This window comes from Antedon mediterranea, chromosome 10, assembly GCF_964355755.1.
Source record: "Antedon mediterranea chromosome 10, ecAntMedi1.1, whole genome shotgun sequence".
In the NCBI taxonomy this organism is placed as follows: Eukaryota; Metazoa; Echinodermata; class Crinoidea; order Comatulida; family Antedonidae; genus Antedon; species Antedon mediterranea.
In genome coordinates, this window is record NC_092679.1 from 17,386,034 (window position 1) to 17,408,151 (window position 22,118).

The 22,118-nt window shown below is 33.7% G+C and overlaps 1 protein-coding gene across 1 annotated transcript; it reads left to right on the forward strand.

Moving 5' to 3' along the window:
• The first annotated feature begins 482 nt into the window (after nucleotides 1-482).
• LOC140059883 (uncharacterized) lies at nucleotides 483-19,214 on the forward strand. The gene is made up of 27 exons (XM_072105857.1): nucleotides 483-683; nucleotides 1,469-3,423; nucleotides 3,644-4,097; nucleotides 4,268-4,434; nucleotides 4,639-4,764; nucleotides 5,278-5,447; nucleotides 5,849-6,051; nucleotides 6,344-6,699; nucleotides 6,881-7,132; nucleotides 7,309-7,450; nucleotides 7,534-8,094; nucleotides 8,276-8,456; nucleotides 8,608-8,743; nucleotides 9,103-9,228; nucleotides 9,325-9,472; nucleotides 9,634-9,746; nucleotides 9,881-10,037; nucleotides 10,222-10,455; nucleotides 10,632-10,871; nucleotides 11,084-11,265; nucleotides 11,730-11,934; nucleotides 12,178-12,326; nucleotides 12,702-14,541; nucleotides 14,705-14,839; nucleotides 15,488-15,598; nucleotides 15,762-15,866; nucleotides 16,185-19,214. The coding sequence occupies exons 2-27, from the start codon at nucleotides 1,489-1,491 to the stop codon at nucleotides 16,997-16,999; spliced, it is 9,243 nt and encodes a 3,080-aa protein (XP_071961958.1). The 5' UTR covers nucleotides 483-683; nucleotides 1,469-1,488; the 3' UTR covers nucleotides 17,000-19,214.
• Nucleotides 19,215-22,118: the final 2,904 nt, after the last annotated feature.

Consider the following 22,118-nt stretch of genomic DNA (forward strand, 5'->3'; position numbering starts at 1 on the left):
AAAACACGGCGCATTATGACCCATATTCATTATTATTATTTATATTATTTATAGGCTTTACAGAGAATATTATATAGAATAATAGGGCGGTATTGGTTGGGAGTTCTATATGGGCCCATACGAAGATGTCACAATATAATATAGGCTATAAATACATAATAGTGAAACAAACTAACAATTACGAATAAATTAGAAAAAAATATGGAAGGCTACTTATTATCAGGTATATTTTTATTTTTATTTTTTAAACTAACATCGAACAAATCCATCAATAAAATAGAATTACTGTATAACACCATAGGCAACTTTCTATTGACAATGATAACACATTGGAATTTCCAATCTTGTAATTAACTGGAAAAGGAATGAAGTAAAATTCACGGAATAATTACTATAATCAGTAGTGCCGTGTGCAAACCAACCAATCAGGCAGCTCAGTGGTCGGTATTTCCACGTTTCATCAACACGGGGAATACCCAGCATCCACAATGAACAAAGGGCAGAGCGACGATAGATATAAACTACAATTACTGTATCTCATTATTATGAGTTAGCGTATTTTGCCGAATAGAAGAATAATTATGTATCAGCATTGCATATTTGTATATATTTATCGACTGATGATCCGAACGAGGCAACAAACGTACGACGAGCTAGGCCCAAAGCCCACACTTCGAGACTGTGTAAGTATGTAATCATGGCGGGAATACACGCGAGCCTAGGCTATATTTTACAGTGAACCCTTCTATCATATACTGCCTAGGCCAGCCTACCCTGCTAAACAGACTAGGCTAGCTAGCTGTAGAGTGATGGGACATCTACTGTAGTAGGAAAAGTAACATTCATGTTGCCCTGGTGTGTAAGTTTGCTGCTAATGCAGTTTCGTATAATTGCGAGTAATTTTAAGGGGTAAGTTTGAAACTGCATAATAGTAGTGCCCAGTCTGTTTAATGAACACTATGCATGCATATTTAGTATTTGACTGGCTATCAGCACTAATTCAAGTGTTCTGTTTTTTACTGGCAACGTCAATCGTACATAATCATTAATTCTATTGTCTTATCGACACAGGGAACTAGAGAACCGGACTAACGTAATTTTACATATTATATACAGATAAAAAATAATTTTTAATTTCATTTTAGTTATCAAGAGAGGAGGGGAAGCGCACACCACTAGCGTTCCTCTTGGTTTTATGCTCATTACAATCAATACTTAATTAAAAATATCAATTAACACTATATAAATTATTGATAAAAACACAGTTATACAATGCATTTCAAATGGAAATTTAATTTGTAAGTCTTTCTTTATTTGGTTCATCCAGTTATTTCTTGGTCTTCCTACAGGTTGTTTTACTTTCCTGTTAGTTTCCTTCATTGTTTGTTTGATTAGGGTATCATCCGGTAATCTAATTATGTACTATATGCTAAAATCGATAAACAAACTTGTTATATTTGTTTTTCAGTAATACTTTCTATAGGCATCATGGCGCAAAAGCATACACACAAAGATGATATTAAGAAAAACATTAAGGAACTTCTTGAAAAAGAATCGGGTGAAATTCCAATAAATGACCTGGCAACCAAATATAATACCTACTTTAAAAAAGATATTGTATTACGCAGATATGGTATCAATGGAATTAAATGTATACCAGACGTTTTTAACTGTTTTGAAATAGTCAAGAAAAAAGGAACAGCAGTTTTGCGATTAAAAAAACAGGTAGTCAAAGTCCCAAAAGAAAATGTGAAAAGTAAACCAGTTGCAGTCACCTCAAATCAGGGCTCAAGTGTTACCAAAAAAGTTGAAAAAACTGTCAAAAGCAAAAGTGCTTCAAGTACTTCCACCAAGAAGGTGCAAGAAACGGCACAAACTGTATCACAGTCTCCATTATTGCCATTAATGGGCATTGATACTGGCAAATTTTTTTCTGAAACCCTTGAAAATACTATAAGATCTCTTAAGGATCCTGTTGAAAAAACAACAACCTCCCAGCAACCTGTAACAGCTTCAGGATTTTTCCCTGCCCATCAGATGCCCACTTTCGGTAATATTACTTTTGGAGATAATGTTACCCTACCAAATCAATCATTTGGACAAGAGAATGTAAATCGGCAGCCAAGAAGCGAAATGCAAATTAATAATCCTTCACAATTGCTCCAAGAGTCCCAACAAAAAGAAAAAGATCTTCAGCAACCTGGAAAAGCTGCGGAATTTTCTCAACACTTCATGTCTCCTGCCCATCAGATGCCCACTTTTGGTAATATTACGTTTGGAAATAATGTTACCCTACCAAATCAATCATTTGGTCAAGAGAATGTAAATCTGCAGCCAAGAAGCGAAATACAAATGAATACTCCTGCAAGATCCCAACAAAGACATGAAAATCTGCATCAACCTGGAAAAGCTGCAGGATTTTCTCAATATTTCATTCCCTCTGCCTATCAGATGCCCACTTTTGGAAATATTGTTACCCAACCAAATCAATCATTTGGTCAAGGTACAGTAAATAGGCAGCCAAGAAGCGAAATGGCAATGAATACTCCTTCACAATTACTTCAAGAGTCCCAACAAATAATCGAAGGCTTTCCATTATCTCCACAAAGGAAAAGAAATATTCAGAGTTCAAAACCCTCAGTGGTTTATGACAATTTGCCTCAAAACATTTTAGACACAGATGAATTCTTAGTTGGTGTGAACAGTCAGTCCAGTAATTATTGGCCATCATTAAATGAAGGCGCAACAATGAAAAAGAAAGACAAGAAAAAGAAAGATCCAAAAGCAGAATCAGAAAACCGCAGGATAAAATTTGATCACTTGGATGTTTCTACACTTCAACAGACAAGGGGCAGAAAAAGACCAACAAGAGAGGAACTCAATTCACGAGCTTCATTTCATATCCAAGCACTCTCAGAACAAAATGAACATGTTAGTATTGAGTTGGTTATGAAAGGTGTCAGAGAATATTTTGGCCAGAATAATATCAAACAGCTTGGGTTAAATAGAGAAACTGATCTGGAAGTAATTCGAGAACATCAACGCTTACTGTGTCGCATCAATGCCTACATATCAGCTTTTTGTAAGTGTCGTTCTATAGCAACACTGTTTGAATTACTTGAAGATCTTCACAATATTCAAGAGGGCAAAGACAGCTTTGAGGATTTAAACGTGGGACCTCTTAGTAAATTCCCTGAAGTTTATAATGTTTTTAAATTTCCTCCGTACCAATCCGATCAAGATATTATAAAAGTTACTACAATGGATATTTTGGGCCTTTTGAAGGAACACATGTCAAGAAAGGACCTCTGGAGAACCAAGGTTGACTTAAAGGAATTCATGGAGTACATAATGAGCCACTATGAAGTATCAGACCCTTATCAACTTGGAATTCGTGTGCAGAGTGTTGCACTTGGAGTTTCGGTAAGTATACCATACATAATTGATAAATAATGATATAGTATGTCTGCCTGCAGTGGTGATTTAATAGTACCATGTATATTCACCACTAACAAGTTGAATGGAATTCTGTTTAACTGCACAGAAGAGCTTATTTTAAACTCTCTCTCCGACAGGAAGCTTCACAACACTTCTTAAAAAGAAAACTAGATTTTATAGTTAATTACGAAAACAATTTTTATAGGTTATCAAAAAGGCTCAACGAGAAGAGAAAACCACAATGGAGCAATGCCGTAAAACAATTGTAGAACAGTTAAAGCAAGAGGTAGAAGCATCACTGCAAAGTGTCAAGAAGTCTATACTTGATCCAGCCAATGTTAACCGTGAGTCATCGAAATTGGACAACCGGAAGCGATATGCTGATATGACTGCTGGGGAAGCCATTCTTAAGGTCTTTGAGAATGCTCGTCCGTTGTTGGAACATGAGCCGAGGCTTCGAAGTTTGTTTCGTGCACTTCCTGCAGTTGTAAATAACGAGGTTGCAAGGAATCTTTTCCATCTTGCTGTATGTCTTGGCAGCATGGAAATTCCTGAAGAATACCAACCAGGATATGAAGAAGAGGCAGTCGAAACAATCAATGCGTTAGACAATAAAGTTGAGCAAGAACCTGTATGCACCAATAAGATTCCTGATGAAGGTAAACTATTGCGGTCATTTTCAGAGTTACCCTTTTCATATATAATCTCTTTTCTTTTTTGTTGATGTTGTTGTGTTGCATCCTCTAGTGCGAGTGACCACGCCAGTATATTGTTGACATACTAATTGTAACAATTGAAATAAATTGAATCAATGAATTGATTTTTACAGATGAGATTATTTCTGACATTGGGCAGTTTCTTAATAAAATCAAAGAGGTTCCAAATCTTAAAGACCTTTGCTTAATTGAAATAAGATTGTGCAAGAGTAAAAAAGTATCAAGTTTTTTGGATTTGAAAAAGGGAACTTTTCTGCAGTTTCTTACAAAAACTCCAAAGGTTTGTTTATTTTATTATTGAATAGTACGTTATTTAAATTTGAAATATGTAATTGTGCATAGAAACAATCAAATACTTGTTGACTTATGAAATCATACAGTACAATACTCTACACCAGTTACACAACTTTCACATAAACATTAACAAAGTATAGATAAATCACAAAGATATTTAGATATATATAATTTCATGTGTGTGATACAGCTTCTTCAACAGTTTGGAGGCAGTATTATTGGCACATCAAGCAGTTTGAATGCTAATGGAACACCATACCACCCTTCTACACATGATCTTACTGACTTCATCAGACAGTGTGGAAAGCAGAACATGGTTTGTGCTCAATTAATATACTTAGGTAGTGCATGAAGGTATCCCCATGGCTGGTGCAAGATTACGAAAGTTAAGTTTTGGCCAGTCTAAAACGGTTAGGCTGCTGTAAACAATGGATTTTATGCAAACTGTATGTAACTGATGCCTAATAACAATTATATATCTGTTATAAATTGATGCACAGTACAGCAACTGTTGACAAATGAAATGAAGGGCCTTAGCCACCTGTCCGTTTGGTAAGGTTTCAATCTGACCACTTTTTCACAGAGGCCTTTGACAACCCATTTGTTCTTGCGAAAACCAGACCACTTTATTTCTCATGGCTACTGTACATCACTGAAATGCCACATGCATGTAGCTGTATTAAATCAGTTATTGTGGAGATACCATTGACTACAGAACAAGAATGCTAAGTTGGAGAGAGTTAATGATAGTGTCACAATTTTATTTATATGGTAATTGGTATTTTGATATACAGACTATAAATATAATAGCTATTTTATTTATTTTCAGAATGATGTTAAAGCTGTTGAAACTGCTTTGTGTGAGCATTTCCAGACAACATCAGTTGATACCATCGGAAAAGGTTCTATACAACTACTTGTTTCCAAGGCAAAGAACATCCCCCAAAATGATGAACAAAACTGTGTTACATATGAACAAGCTGTGTGTTCTCAAAACAGGTACCACCAGTAATTTGATAGTACCAGCCGGTTACACATGTCTGTTTATTCTAGTTAACTGATATTCCTGCAAATGTCTAGTGAACAGTTTCTTCACTAGCCAAATGTAAAATTATTTTTGGACAAAACAGTAGATACTGTAGTTTATGTTCACACAGGCACAGAACAAATTATATATAGTAAAGTATAGATTACACAACCTTTTAGATAAAGTAAAGTTATTTGTTTGGTTATCATTGGTTGCCGCTCTCTTTATTCTTATTACAGTTTGTGTTAGAATTTTGATTATATTTTGTTTTTGCCATGATGGTTTTAATATAAAATGTGTGGCTTGTCACTTGTTATTGTGATACACAATGATAAGTAAACAATTAATTATATTCGTTAATTTATTTTATAAGAAAAAAAGGATTCTCGGCCAAGAATTTTGGATTACGTGGGCACCAAAGTGTATGTAACGCCATGCTAGTTCTGAATTCTACCCCATTACTGAACGACTTTGCCGACTGGTCTCAGTGGGATCTGATCTTTAAACCTGAACATGGAGAATTGAAACATTTCATTGAGAAGTGGTCTGGTGTAATGGTTCCATGTGAACAAGATGGTAATGAATTAAACGTGTTTATAATTTAATTAGTTAAAATCGTACTTGAAGGATTGTTATTTTATTGAAACCTTATGCAAATATGTCATTTGTGTACCCCAAAAAAGTATCTACAGTATAACAATCAATGTACAGTAAAGATATACAGCAGAGATGTAAAGTAGATACAAAATGTGGGCCAAACATTTCAAGAGTGGCTGCTTAAATTACGCTATGGGAAGACTTGAATGGGTGCTATAGTCAACTCTATCCATCAATATAGTTTGTAAACCAGATATATTTGTTTTTTCAGATTACCAACTGAATGAGCCTATCAAGATACTTGCATTGGAAACTCGACCTGGAGTTCTGTTGAAGTTAGCTTCTGAAACATCAGTTGATTTGTTCAAAACATCAGCAATTCAAGGAGATGCTAGGCTTACTGCTGGGCACTTAGTTTCAATTGTAACCAAGGACGGTATCCAAAATGCTCCTCTTAACCTTCTGCAGAATCATTATGAGTTGGCCCTAAATGAGATACTGGCTAAAGATTATATGCCAGTTCCTGGTGGACCACCAGAGAAGTCTGATTCTGACATCAAAGTTGTTACTTTTGTTCTGGATTGTCTAGTTCTACTACCAACCAACCTTTGTTTTGCTGTGTCAGAGGCAAGTACAAACAAAACGGTGCAAGTGTAAATGTACACTGTATATTTTTTTAGAAAATGATAACAAGATGGAAATTTGTCTTTATTTATGATAGAATGCATTAATGTTTAGGAAAGAATTAGGTTGCTGTAGATTTGAGAACTTCTGTAAAAGTTTTAAATATTTATGAAATTTTTTTTAGGTTTTTCTAAAACCACTGTCCACTGTAATAGGAGACAAACGGTCTAAAAAGTTACTCAATGAAGCTTGCATGACAACAAACCAGTTGAACAGGATGCAACGGCTTGGTTTCTTACTAGGAATTGTTGAATGGTCAGAAACATTTGACCTGAAACTAAAAAATCCTAATTTTGCTGACAATTACCAAAATGATGATGATGAGTCAATTGATATTGCTGACCTTTTGCCAGAAACAGAAAATGACCAACCAGAGGTAAATAGTTGTGCATACTGCTGTAATCACGCATACTTTTTATTTTCAAACTACTTCTAACTGTAGTTACTGTAATTTTCCCATGGCCAAAAACACCACTACCTAAAAAGCCTACATTGCCTTGATTTGGATTTATTTGGACAATTTTTTTTCTAATAACTGTTTTATATTTTAAGATTCTGGAATTAGAAAGGGAAGAGGACATAAGTGATGAAAGTGAAAACTTCTCTGAAACAGATACAGATGAAACACCACCAGCTACAGAAACACCATCATCTGTAGATGAAACACCACCTGCTACAGAGTCAAATGAAAATGGTATGTAATGTCCTTTTATAATTCCACATCTTAATCCGTTAAGATTCAAGAAGGATCATTCATTAAATATTATTTTACTTCAGAACTTTCATCGTCAAGTGAGAATTTGAAAGAAAAAGACCCTGAAATTGAAAAAAATGATGACATCAAAAGTTTAGAGGAAACAGGCGAAGGTGAGGATACTGATAAAGAAAATGAAGAAGTAGATGTCCAATCAGAAGAAGAGACTGCTGCTGATGATGAAATTGTGGAACCAGTAACCCCACTCACTCCACGGCAGATAGAAATGCAAGAGTGCAAAGCCATTGTTGACAAAATTCGCAAAGATGAATTTGGTATCAATGCCGTATTGAACAAAGATGGTGAAGAATTGATAGCAAGACAGAAACTCAGAATCGCCAGAAGTTTAGAGAGACTGTCCTCTGAACTGTACACTAAAGATACACACTTTGTACTCGAGTTGGTTCAAAATGCTGACGATAATACTTACAAGGAACAATGCCAACTGCCTTCATTGTTGTTTGTTTTGGAAGATGGTAGCATTACTGTCTACAACAATGAGAGGGGCTTTAGTGGTGAGAACATACAGGCATTATGTGATGTGGGTAAAAGTACCAAAGGCAAACACAAATATGGTTATATAGGTAATTCTGTTTTTTTTACAATCATTTATAATTGAATAGAGAATCACCGAAGTAATGAAAAAGAAAATATAGGCATGCATGTGATATACTTATGTGGAAGTTAAGTTTAGAATTACCAACTAACTCCATAAAAATATTACCTGTATCACCTTCTGTATTTATATACACTTCTGAATTTCAGGTCATAAAGGGATTGGTTTCAAGTCTGTCTTCAGAGTGACTGATAGACCAGAGATACACTCAAATGGATTTCATATCTGCTTTGACCGTCAAACTGACCCCCTAGGATACATTCTACCCACCTGGATAGGTGCCTCCAAACCAAGAGATGTTACTGAAGAAGATGATGATGATTCAAAGGGGTGAGTGCTGCTTCATTTTCACTATTTTACGATTATTTATTCTATTTTGCTTACATAGGGTCACTAAATTCAAATTGGGGTCAATTGAGTGCTTGAATGAGTAAATATATATTGTATATTATTATTTTTAAACTGTTCATTTTTTCTCTAGGTGGCAGACAAGAATTTTACTACCTTTGAAGAGTGACGTTTGTAAAACAAACAAACTCCTGAATCGATTTGATGACATTCAGCCGTCACTCCTGCTGTTCCTGCACAGACTACGTTCAATTCAAGTTGTTAATCAGGTAAGAAAGTATAATACTTACTTCAAGCAATGAATTATACAAGAAAACAAAAAGAACAAATAAAGTATGAAGCTCTGTCTACACTATCAAACTTTATGTGACAAAAAAATGTGATGTGCCCAAATATGGGCATGGACATTTTTTTGTCATATAAAGTTTGATAGTGTAGACAGAGCTTAATAAAACATGTGTACTGATAGTTTTCTTAGTTGGACTTGCTTTCATTACAAGTATACAGTACAATAGAAGAATTAATGATACAACATACCGACTTCACTACTCTCCTAATTAAGCATATTATATACAGTAGTAGTAATGAAATATTTTTAACATTATACTTTAATAATCTATTTTTACAGCCAAAACACACAAAGGCAGAAATGAAAAGGATTGATCATCCAAAGAGTGTCATTGAGATAAAACACACCAATGGAACTGACTTTTGGCTTGTTGTCAGAGACATGATAAACGTAGATGAATCAATGGTATGTAGTTTAAACCCATTCTTAATGAAATTATAATTTTATAGAAAATTTGCATATATGTAATAACTCTTTTCATTTCAACATTGTTGTTTTTAGTGTGACAGAGCTAACATGGAGTCCACTGAGCTTGCTTTGGCTTTTCCTCTGCCAAAGGACAAAAGCATATCTGAAGTTGTTATGAAGGATCAGTATGTTTTTGCATACTTGCCTCTGAGGAGCTATGGATTCAAATTTATTATACAAGGTAATTTTATATGTCAAATTTAAGTATGACTTTAAAATTTTTACGAGTGAGATAATGTTGACCAATGTAAACCACAACAAGTAAAGTAGATAACATTGTAAAGTGGTCTACTAGAAACCATACAATTTTAATTTAAACTTGTTATTATAACCTTGTTTTAGGTGACTTTGACATCCCATCTTCACGTGAAGATGTTGACAGTGACAGTGCCTGGAACCAATGGATCAAACAGCATTTACCTGCTCTTTTTATTAAAGCTCTGCAATACTTTAAGGTAAGTTGTTATTAAGTAAGATATGTAGTACTTTTAAGGTACAACATTATCAAGATTCAAGTAATTAATGCAGTGGCATTACTGTTTTTAAACCAATGATAACATTGTATTTTATGATGTTTATATTTATACAGGAATACTATGGTTGCAAGGACGAAGAACTAGCAGTGTGTAGATTCCTTCAATTTGTACCAGTGGAAGGCCAGATTTTAGGCTTCTTTGAGAGTGTTGCCAAAGAAATTCATCAAAAACTGAAGTCTTCTCCATGCCTACCTGTTGTGTCACCAGATGGTATATATTCTTTTGTTCTAATATTAAAAGTATTTTAACATTTAAAAAAATGCATCTTAAACAGAATGTAAATGAAATAGAAATTGCTCCTATATCTCTTCAATAAGATTTCTTGCAAAAGATATTCTTAATTGTTTATCTAAATTTGGCAGGAATTATGATATTAATTATTAATCTTTAACAGATACTGGATCAACCATCTGGAAGCAGCCATCACAAGCCATCATTCATGATCCATTGGTACAAGAACTTGTATCTTCAACAGCTTTGAACCGCCATCTTGATTGCTATTATCTTAGCAACACTGTTAGCAAATTGCTTAATGCTTCCCTCTTAAAGAGTCTTGGTGTAAAGACAATCACGACTACTAACCTTATTAGTCTGTTTAAAGGAGAGGTCTTGCAAGCTAAAGCAAATGGTAAGCTAAAGATAGCAAAGTCAGTATAAGCCTTTCGATTTCTATATGTTGGCCAGGAATGTGTAATTTGTTTTCCAAGGTTTACTTATTTTTTCCCAGGGATGAGGATAACTCAAATAGTCTTAATATCAAAAGGTGTGTTCTTCTTGTACTTAACTTCTTCTTTGTTTTACCAGGTGTTTGTTTGAAAATTGATTCTGTTGCTAAGTGGTTGACTTGTATCTATCGCTGTCGTGATATGGAACATGACATATCGGAGGAACCGATTAAGGAGATTCAAGCCCTTCCCATCATTCCACTCAGCAATGGAATGTGGACAAATCTTGAAGACAAAAGTGTTTTCTTTTCATTGACTTTTGAAAATCAAAGGACTGACATTTATGCAGAGAAGAAATCTATTAAGAAACAAATGCAAGGTAATTTAAATAATGTTAATACGACTGAGGAAGAATTACAGTACTTTATCTGAATTTGGTTTAATTTTAAACAAAAATAAAGAGAATCATCACAATATAGATCAGGCATTATTGAGGACTAATGCAAACAATAGAACTACAAAAGCCTTAACGTTAGCATAAAGATAAATTGCTACTTTATAACATTGGACCTTTGAATCTATTCATTTCAGGGAATATCCAGACACTGGAATCAGACATGAATATTCTACATGGTGACCTTTTGACTTGTCAAGATGGTGTAGGTAATTCACAAGTTATGCTAATGATGGAGCAGTTAGGAATTTGCCACATCACCCCATATGATGTTATTCATAATCACATCTTGCCAACACTTAAATCTGAAGATTGGAAGGTAAGATAAGAATTAAGACCTATAAAATTAGCTTTTTGGCAGCTGTGGTCTTCAGTCTGATATCCCTTTTAAAGAAGAGATGGCATGAATTTGGGATAGATTTACTGCCATGTAGGCATACTGATAATGAGATATATTAAACTCTTGGTCAAGAGTGCACAAATCATAGAAATTGGGTAAATCAGATAACATAGATATAGACATAGATAAACTTTATTTGTATAGATAGGATATAAAATACATTAAAAATACTTAAGAAAGAATAAGAAAGATATTAAAATACTTTTAAAATACATTAAAAATCTGATAAAACATACAAATATTGCAGCATTTAAAATACCGAATAATGATGTATAGACATTCGTTGGAAAGGGGTGAGCTAAAATAGAGAATCATGATGTTTTAAGTTTTTTTTCATTGATTTAATTGATTTTGACTTCTTTTGTGATTTTTAAAAAAAAAAGAACAAGTCACCAGCAGTGTGTGTAAGTTATGTTGTATACATCAAAGAAGAAATGCAAAATCAGCCTAATATTTGCAAGTGGGAAGATTTAAAGGAACTGGTACAAGTACGAACTGATAAAGGAACATTTGTGAATCCTAACAAAGAACCTGTCCACTTTACAATGAAATATGGTAACAAGTATGATCTTAAAAATGACTTCAAAGGTAAGTCCTGCTTTATAAACTGATATCAGTATTCCCTAATAGGTACCCCAAAAGGAAAGTGGAACAGTCCAGGTACATCATATCTCTTCTGCTCCACGAAACATCCTCATACAGTAACCATGCTATATCAAAGAGAATGATGAAACTTCAAGTAGTTTACATAGACTTTATAGACAACATGGTTGGTTTGTGTAATTCATAATTGAAGATACATTTTCTTTTATCCATTGCTATCACTTTTAGGAGGTGAATGGACTTTTTTGGATGAATGTTACCTAACTTGTGGAAAACGGGGAATTGGCCATGAATGGAAGATATTTTTAGAAAAACTGGGAGTTTTGAGTTTGATAGCTATTGAGAGGAAAACACTAACACTACAGAAGTGTGCTATGGTAGGTTTGGATGGCAATAATCTGATGGTTTCTCTAATTTCAAAATTTTTCTGCAACTATAATTCACAATTCTTTAAAAAAATGTTAAATCCACAAATATGAAAGTTACTAAACTATTTACTTTTCTATTCTAAATTCGAAATCCATACTTTTTTCATAAATTTACAAATGTGAACACCAAAGTCTTTGTTCAAAATACAGCTGTTACACTTGATAAATCAAAAATTTCAATTCTAGTTTGAAGTTCAAAACAAAATTTGTTTTCATATTCATTGTAATGTGTGTATTTATGACAAATTTTTGAAACAATGTCTCCCATACAATGATTATTATTTTGTAGCATATTAATTATAATAATTCAATATTTCTGTTTAGGATTCATCAGTTTGGGTTCAGGAATATGATAAGTGGCCAGTATCAAGTGATGGTTGTTATCACATTGAAGATTGTCGGAGCAAAGAACTAGAGACACTTATTGAAAATAACACAAAGAGCAATAATCCTAGTAGTAGTAAAGTTATGGTAAACTTGCTAAATATGCTGGGAAAAGAGTGGAACTACTTCAGGGAATTTACCAATGCCTTTGTGGTTATCGACAACGACAGAAAGAGACAAATTGATTCCAGCTTTGCAAAGTTGTTACTGAAGTCCTCCTGGATTCCCACAACATCAGTAATTAATCCAGATGGAAGTAGAACAGATAATCGACTACTCCCACCAAATCAGGCTTTCCTTTTTTCAACAAGACTATACGCGTTTTTAAATAACCATGTTCCGTACTTAGAAGGTAGGAATCTGGAGAATGTAGAACTGAAGAACTTCTTGCAGATGAAAGGAGAGAATAAAATTGAAGATATCAATTTTATTTACAGCATGCTTCAAGAATGGTGTACAAGAGGAAAAGACTACAAACCAGATGAAAAAATGAAGTCTGGAGCGACATTTGCCACATCCATTGATCATATGTTCCAGGTTTACATTCATCTACAACTTCACTCACCTCCAGACAAGCTTGAAACATTTTTTGCTAGCTTTCCGGCTATTTTTGTGCCTACACAACCATGTTATTCAAGGAATATTGCCCGGAAAATTGTCATTGGAACATTTGTTTCTAAATCAATGACATATTGGGAAGATCCCATCCAACTATTTCAGACCTACTCTAGCTTGGATAAGCATTCTCTTTCAGGAATATATGAAGAAAGGTCAGATTTCTTTCAGAGGCACATTAAAGTAGATGATACACCTAATATGCTTGAATATCTACAGCTGCTAGTAAAGATTTCGAGTGAAAATGAGTTGCCCAATAAAGTTGTTCATTCTCACGTCCTAAAAATCTTTGGAATCCTCGGTGAAAAATGTGCTATTTCCGGTTCTACATATCATGTACCTACTGACCTTGACACAACCAGGGCTGCGTTCTTGAAGAGCAATTTGAAAAGTTACAAAGTTTTTCCAACGAAGGCTAATAAATGGGTTTGTCTTGAAGACCAACCTATGATAGCCGATGAAGGCTCGCAAGAGATGGAGGAAATGTTTGCATCCGAACCTTGTGTCAATTTACTTTTATTAGATGATAGTAGTAGCGGGAATGTAAGACAAAAACGAAGAAATGATGCACAAGGAATGCCTAAGCAAGAAAATATCCAGCGTTTTCTTAAGGCATGTGGAGTAAAGCATCTGTCGGAGTGCATGGAACAAGAGCCAATCCAGGAAAATACTAAACTATGTCCAAAACTACAAAATGTAATGCATCGCATTGTTCCATATATTCAAACGTTCCTGTTTTCAAATTTTGAAGAAGTGCATCAAATACTTGTGGAAGACTTCAAGATAAAATCAAAACTGAAAATCATGAATTTTATGACTGCTGACCGACTTGAAGTTGCTTATCGACTTCTAGACTACTCCAAAGAGAAAGTAATAGCTGCAAAAATTCCTAAGAAGAGTTGTGCAATATCAAAAAATTTCTACATAAATAAATCACTAGAGAACAGTGTTGAGACAGATAATTCAGTAAGGAAAGAAATTGCTAGATTCTTTAGCTGTAGCAATCATACATGTCAGAAAGAGCTCCAGAGATTTCTTATACTGGTAATGCAGCAGTCAGAAGGTATTGGTAAAGATTTTATAAAACAAGAAGGTTTATCAAGACTGGATGAAGGAGTTGAGCTGTGGGCAGTTGAGAAAGCTGAAGAACCTAAGCCTATTCCACGTAAGTGCTGTAATAATAAATTATAATTTTGATACCGTGGAGTATTTATACAATGCATGATTCTGGTTGGCTAATTAAAAACACCTAAACTGACATTGTAAAATGTAGATAAAGTATTGTAATGTACATTTATACTATTATTATTATTCACTTTCTATTATAGCCCCTCCAAAGCCTGTGAAAGTAGAACCATTGGTTAAAGAAGATGCAAATTCAGCCAAGCCTATCGAAAAAGATAATGGAGGCATTCACAGCTGGCCTCCAAAATCCAGTGCTTATGGAGTGATCCACACAGAAAGTAGGTTTATTCTGATATTATAGAAAACATTCATTATTTGTTTTATAACACACCTAATTTTATTCTTTTATAATTATTGGTCTTTGGAAAAAAGAATAAATTTTTATAGGAATTTCAGTTGATCATTTAAAATAAATTAAGTGTTCAGAAGCTGATCAAAATGCAGAGAAACAGATTTGGTGGTTATGATGCTTTGCTACCAATCCAAGGGTCCTGGATTCAAGTCCTGTCATAAGTCAGGATTGTTTCTAATACAAATTACAACTCCACTCCCAAAGACTTGTAATAGACTTGTTTATGTAGAGCATCTTGTGTATATGTTTGTCTTGTGAACGGGATTGCCTTTAAGAAGGATAGTGAATGAATTCGCTTATAATTATCCTTGGCAATTTAATTTGCCTAAATATATAAAAACAAAACAGAGGGCAATGCTATTTAGTATTCTGGCCATTATTGAAATATTATAAAATACAAGGTCTTTTGATGATATACACAAAACTTCAACCTGATAACTTGAAAATTGTGGATGTTGCGACCAAACAAACATACAAGCCAGTAAACTTACTTGGTATTTTGCCAAATAATTGAATTTGTCAAGTTCACAAATATTATAATATAATTATTAATATTATTATTTTATTTTTTCAGAAGGAAAGAATACTGCTGAAGAAGCATCTTTGAAACATTGGCCACCACCACAACCAGCCCAGGTTCAACTAGATACACAGCCAAGGCAAATTGTTAATCTACAAGAAAATGGTAATCTGAATTTTATGTTACGTTTTTCTTAATATCAGCCATCTACCACCCAACTCAGAATGGTAAAAGAAGAAAAAAACACCCTCTATATACTTGTATCTGGGGAAGGATCCCCAGTTAGCCTTTAACAGGAGAGATAAACTAAATATATTTTTGCTTTTAGATCTGAAAACTACAACAAAAGAAGCATCATTAGAACACTCACCTCAACCAGGTCATTCACAGCTAAATCATATGCAACAACCAACAACACGAGTGAATGAACAAGGTACATTGTATATTCAGTGTAAACTTGAGTAATAAACGTAAATAAGCTTAGAGAGGTGTATTTTTTCTTACATCTATATACAGTAGTAAAACTAATTTTAATGTTTGTACCCCTTGAAAATAATGCATTGTAACAGCTCACTATACAGTATTTTCCGATTTTTTAAATCAGCATAATTAAATCACACAGAGCCAACTGAGTTTTATGCATAACAGTATTTTTATTTCTTGAATTGATTCAATCATTGAAGTTGTAGGAATGTGTGACTTCACAAACGACATAAAACTATTTTGAAATATTGTGTTATATTTTTAATAGACATACAAGATTTTAGAGGACTCAATAGAATTCCAAACTCAAACATAGAAAGACAAGTTAATGATGGTCAGCCACAAACTACAACAAATCCTGGTAATTTGTTTGGCAATACCCAGCAGACAGCTATTGCTGCCAGTAGTATGAATTCTCATCCAGGTATAGCTGGCACATATGGCATGGAAAAACTGCCAAATTTAGAGAATAAATCTATGGAAGGTAGGCCTTCTCATGTAGCTGACCTACCAGTTCATAATTTGCCTAGGCCAGTCCACACTGAAGGTTCACAATTTCAAACACCACCAAACCCTCAAAGAACTGTGCATAGCGGTATGTTCAGTGGGTCACTTTCTACTGCTGTTGAGTTAGTTGAAGAAGAACTGAAACCTGATCTTCTTGATTTATCACTCCCTGATCATGATGCCCTTAACAACCAACCAAGCCCTAAAGACGAACTTGTAGGAAAATATGGAGAAAAACTTGTTTATCATCTGTTAAAGAATCAGTACGATGATAATGCAACTGTACGTTGGGTCAATGAAGAATATGAAACCGGTTTACCATACGACATTGAAATTCAAACAGTTGGAGAAAAAGCCTGCATAGAATACGTGGAAGTAAAAGCTACAAATTCTTCAGAGAAGAAATTCTTTGAAATTTCTTCCAACGAAGTTGCATTTGCGCAGCAACAAATGCCTAACTACCACCTATATCGTGTTTACAATACTTTAAGAAAAGAAAGTGTTAGAGTTTGCCATTTGAAAAATCTAGGTGATAAAATGAATAGAAGACAAGTGGTATTGTTAATGAAAATTTAATATAAGCATAAAATCATGTTATGTAGTAATTGTTATTGCTAGCCAATTTAAGTGGTATATTTTTTACGGCTGCCAAACCTTTTTTATACTGTAAGTTCTGTCACATGCCAAAACAAGTTTACCTGTACAGGTAAATTTTTTACTGTATATCTCATCTTCAAAATAGTATAAGGATATGCTAAGGATGCACACCTTTTAGTGCGGAAGTTGCTTTACCATACTTCGCATGCACTGTACACATTTTCGCAAACACAACATATGGATGTTATGTTCACACTATTGTCTAGGTGTATCTTCTCTGCACTACTCTGATGTTTTATGACGTATAACATGCATTTTAAGTGTACATTGATATTGATAGTCATTCATATTTCACTTTATATTGTACTAGAAGTATTTTTTAGTCATAAATAAAAGTATATATAAGTATTAATATGTCAAAATAAAATCCATTTAATATTCTAGCCAGACAAGGCCCTAATACAAATCAGTTTAATGTAGCATATTAGCCGAGGCCTGGCTGTATAAACTAGGATAATACCTTCTATAAACTTCACTAGGCCTTTCTAATCTCACCTAGGCCAGTTAGTAGGTTGCCAGCCTAGCTTTCTTAGCTGGCTATATTGGATAATACATTATAACATAGACTTACTACTTGCTAAGCCTTAATTCCAATCTTAGCTCTAGGCCTAGGCTAGTTGCAGAAGTTAACCAGCCTATATAGGCCTTTTCTAGGCTAAACGTACTAGAGTAGGCTGGCCTAGCTTAATATTATTAAAACATTACAAATTGGGCCTACCTTCTACTCCAAGTTTGGCAATAATTTGCTAGTGGCATTTAGCCTTCTATTTTTGTAGTCTGGTAACTTTGCATTGTAATGTTTTTCCTAAAATAGTCTCTTAAATCTTGATTGTAAATCTTAGAACCCCGCTTAGAACTTAGACGACTACAGCACTTTGATTAAGTTTTGTCGTCTGACAAAATATCTTTAGGCCTACTCTGATTGGTTGAATCTTCAGACTTCTCACGTACAGACGTGTCTAAAATAAATAAGTACGTACGATACGATACAATAATATTGTTTGTCATTTTAACAACAAGGTACAAATGAAATTGTGTTTGTTGACGACACTACATTGTTGTTATTATGCTTAACATACATTTTTCATTATTGTCAGTATAGTATATACATATAGTCGTGAGTACTAATTATGAGTATTTAAAATATGTATTGTCCCCATGAACATTGAAGATTAATAAAAATAAAACTCTGAATAGGCATTTTTTGCAGATTTAATCCTAGTTATAAAGAATATTTTTTGCTTTATTACATTTTTCAGGGATTTTTTTTAATCCAATTTTTTTTAAAAGTTGAAACTATTGTGACATTAAAATGGCATATTCGAAAACAAAAGTTTAAAAAACAGTTAGTAATTAGGTTTCTAAAATGTTTAATATAAGATATTAATACAGTGTAAATTATAATGACTTTGTTGACGAGTATATAATAATTAATAATAATGAATGTTGAAACTATTATGAGACATTAAAATGGCATATTCGAAAAAAAAAGAGTGAAAAAAAAACAGTTAGTAATTAAGTTTCTAAAATGTTTAATATAAGATATTAATAAAGTGTAAATTAGAATGACTTTGTTGACCCACCGCTAAGCGGCATTTGTTTTTTGATAGTGAGTATATAATAATAATTAATAATAATTGTGAATATTGACAATATAAACATTGTACATTTACATTAATGGATCGGTAAATGTAAATTCGCTATAGTTAGTACAACAGATGGTTTAATTATAATATAAGATATCAGGTGTCATTCGGTCATTATCAAGAAATAATCTATTTATAATCATAAATACTCAGTCAAAATGTAATGATGATAAAATACCGTAAAAGTAAAACAAAATCGCTCAAAGCGAAACATAGAAGTTTGTGCTTAATAATAAGAAATATGTTAATTTTTATAACGTTTTCACTTTAGTTTAAGTTTACTTTCATGCACTTTTTAGAATATGACTGGTTATTTTTAGTTTAGTAGTGGAGTTTATAGCATAACCCCTATTAAGGGGACACATTCAGGCCCAAGTGTCTCCTGAATAGAGGCTGGCCGTATATTAAAAGATATATTGTTTCTCATTCGTTTTACAGAAGTGTCCCCTCGGTAGTGGTGTCTCTGAATACAAGTGTCCCAAATTCAATTTTTTACCTTATCTTTGTCATTCTTTTCTACCAGCTCCCATCACCATATACGTACATATATGTTCATTATTGTTATTAATTACAAAAACTTCCCAAATTCAATTTTTGACCTTATCTTTGCCATTCTTTTCTACCAGCTCCCATCACCATATACGTACATATATGTTCATTATTGTTATTAATTACTAAACTTTCCTGGTGTTATTATTAATATTAATATCTTGATAGTCTTATTTTATTTATTTATTTATTTATTTATTTATTTATTACCATATTTACTGAGGGTAGCCTATCCAGTTCCTAATAGAACTGATCATTCAGGGCCCTCGATAAAACAAACATACAGTACAACACATAAAACATTCTTTTCTACCAGCTCCCATCACCATATACGTACATATATGTTCATTATTGTTATTAATTACTAAACTTTCCTGGTGTTATTATTAATATTAATATCTTGATAGTCTTATTTTATTTATTTATTTATTTATTTATTTATTACCATATTTACTGAGGGTAGCCTATCCAGTTCCTAATAGAACTGATCATTCAGGGCCCTCGATAAAACAAACATACAGTACAACACATAAAATATTAAATATTCAAATGACATAAAATATATTAAAGGCTTAAAAATTTACAATGATTATATAAAATTCATATAAAAGTTAAAATCGTTGACAGAAAAAAAAATATATATATATATATACATAGTACGAACAATATTATCTGGAAATAAATAGTTTAAGGAAACGTGTAAAGGAAATAACATTTTCAGATTGTCGAATGATTTTAGGAATCATATTAAAATACATAGGCGCTTTATAACTGAAACATTGTTTAAAAATCTCTAAAGAAGGTCGAGGAATAAAATAATTACAATTAGAGATGGATCTGGTAGTAGGTCGACCTCCGGGCTGAGTCCTGGTTAACATGCGACTGATGTAATCCGGACGGAACGGTATTGATGGAAGCCCGATAGGCGAGACAACCAAGTTGAAACTGATAACGTTGAGAAACGGATGAGATAGAAATGGTGTTATCAATAAGGTGGGATGGGGTATGAGGGTGAACTTTCAAGATAACTCTTTTAGACTTTGGACTTTAGCAACGAGTGGTGCTCGTGAGCCCCAGAGAGAACAACAATAGTCAATATGAGGTAAGACAAGAGCATTGTATAACATAAGAGATGTAGCTTGGTGGACAAATTTTCGAGTTCGGGCGAGGATGGAGATAGAGGAACTTAATTTGTTGCACAACTTATCAACGTGCGGAATAAAAGTAAGATGATAGTCAAGAATGATGCCAAGATGCTTATGTTGGGTAACCTGTTTGATAGGTAAGTTGCTAATAGAAACATTTATAGGCCCGAGTAAAGAAAGCCTTTGTGGCGTTCCAATTACCATCACTTCAGTTTTTTTAGTATTGAGCGCAAGACTATTAGCTAGAAGCCAAGTGGAGATTTTATCCAAGTCAAAATTAAGATTGGTTACAATATCGTCTACCTTATCGCTAGAATTGTAAATTATGGTATCATCATCAGCAAACATATCCATTGAAGAGTACGATAAACAATTGGGGAGATCATTTATGTATATGGAGAATAACAGTGACCCAAGGTTGGATCCTTGAGGTATACCAGCGTTGACATTAATAGATGAAGATATAGTTGATTTATAACAGACATGTTGCTGACGTCCAGTAAGATAGGATGTAAACCATTTCACAGACGATTCAGAAAAACCATAAAAGGGAAGTTTACGTAACAGAATTTCGTAGTTTACAAGATCGAAAGCTTTCCTTAGATCAATAAAAACTGAACCAATGATTTTACCTTCATTAATACTGTGGATCCAGCTGTCATGAGTTTTAGTAATAGCAGTGAGTGTAGAGTAAGACTTTATAAGTCCATGACACTTTAGCAATAACATTTATTTTTGATAATGTGCAGTAGAATTTAATACGTCGTTACGAACATTGCGTGATTACCGTGGTTCAAATGCATTAAATTTGATCATACAAAAATACTTAGATGTCTTTCTGTTATTGCTTACCATATTTGAGCATCACTACCGTTTTTGGAACATCACACTTTGTCAGTTTGATAGAGCGGCAGTAATGGGTAAGTTCATAAGAAATAAAACCGTAATAAACGTACGTAAGAAATCAGTTTCGTCAAGGTAGCTGATCAGAAAGTGGTGGTGATCAGCTCAACAAACTTTCAACAATTGTTGTTGTACTGCTTTCATGAACTACTAGAAGACCCGTCCAGAGGTAGCTCACCCCAACCCTAACTCCGACACGACCAAAAAGACGGAGAACTCCACTACTGAACCAGTAAATCCACCAATCTATGCTCTATTGTCTTATATTTTTGCATATGACTGGTGGAATAACATAAAAAAGACTGTACTATTAAATACATACTTGGGACAAGTCTAGTAAAGAAGGTACACTTGAATATAATATAATATAATATGAACAACAATAATTATTAGTTAGTTCAATTATGCGTCTGATACTTAATGACGTGAAGAGAAATAATTCGTCAGAATAAGACACTGAATACTTTGCAGATATAAGTCGGTGTCGAAAGAGAGGTCTTCACAACCAATTTCCAAGTGTGACCTGGCGTTACTATTATAATGTCAGTTACAAATTCAGATATTTTTTTACACGAATAGTTTTTATCCGAAGAACATCAGATATTAGAACGATTGTATTATCATCATTTTTGGCGATTGTTCAACGTGTTCGTTTGATTCTAGTCATGAGGAGACTTCCCGAATAATCGGAATCAAAACGGTGCTGGATTTGGTCTACTAGGATTCCTGTTCCCAAAAGTCATCCATTCATAGATACACTGATGAAGAAAGTCTATCCGTGGTCTACCGGCAGTA

What these genes read in the sequence shown, in the direction of transcription:
- LOC140059883 (XM_072105857.1), top strand. Translation starts at nt 1,489, where the DNA reads ATGGCGCAAAAGCATACACACAAAGATGATATTAAGAAAAACATTAAG. An exon ending in TTCTTACAAAAACTCCAAAG is followed by an intron (nt 4,435 to 4,638) that starts GTTTGTTTATTT and finishes TGTGTGATACAG; the next exon opens with CTTCTTCAACAGTTTGGAGG. An exon ending in CAGAAAATGACCAACCAGAG is followed by an intron (nt 7,133 to 7,308) that starts GTAAATAGTTGT and finishes TTATATTTTAAG; the next exon opens with ATTCTGGAATTAGAAAGGGA.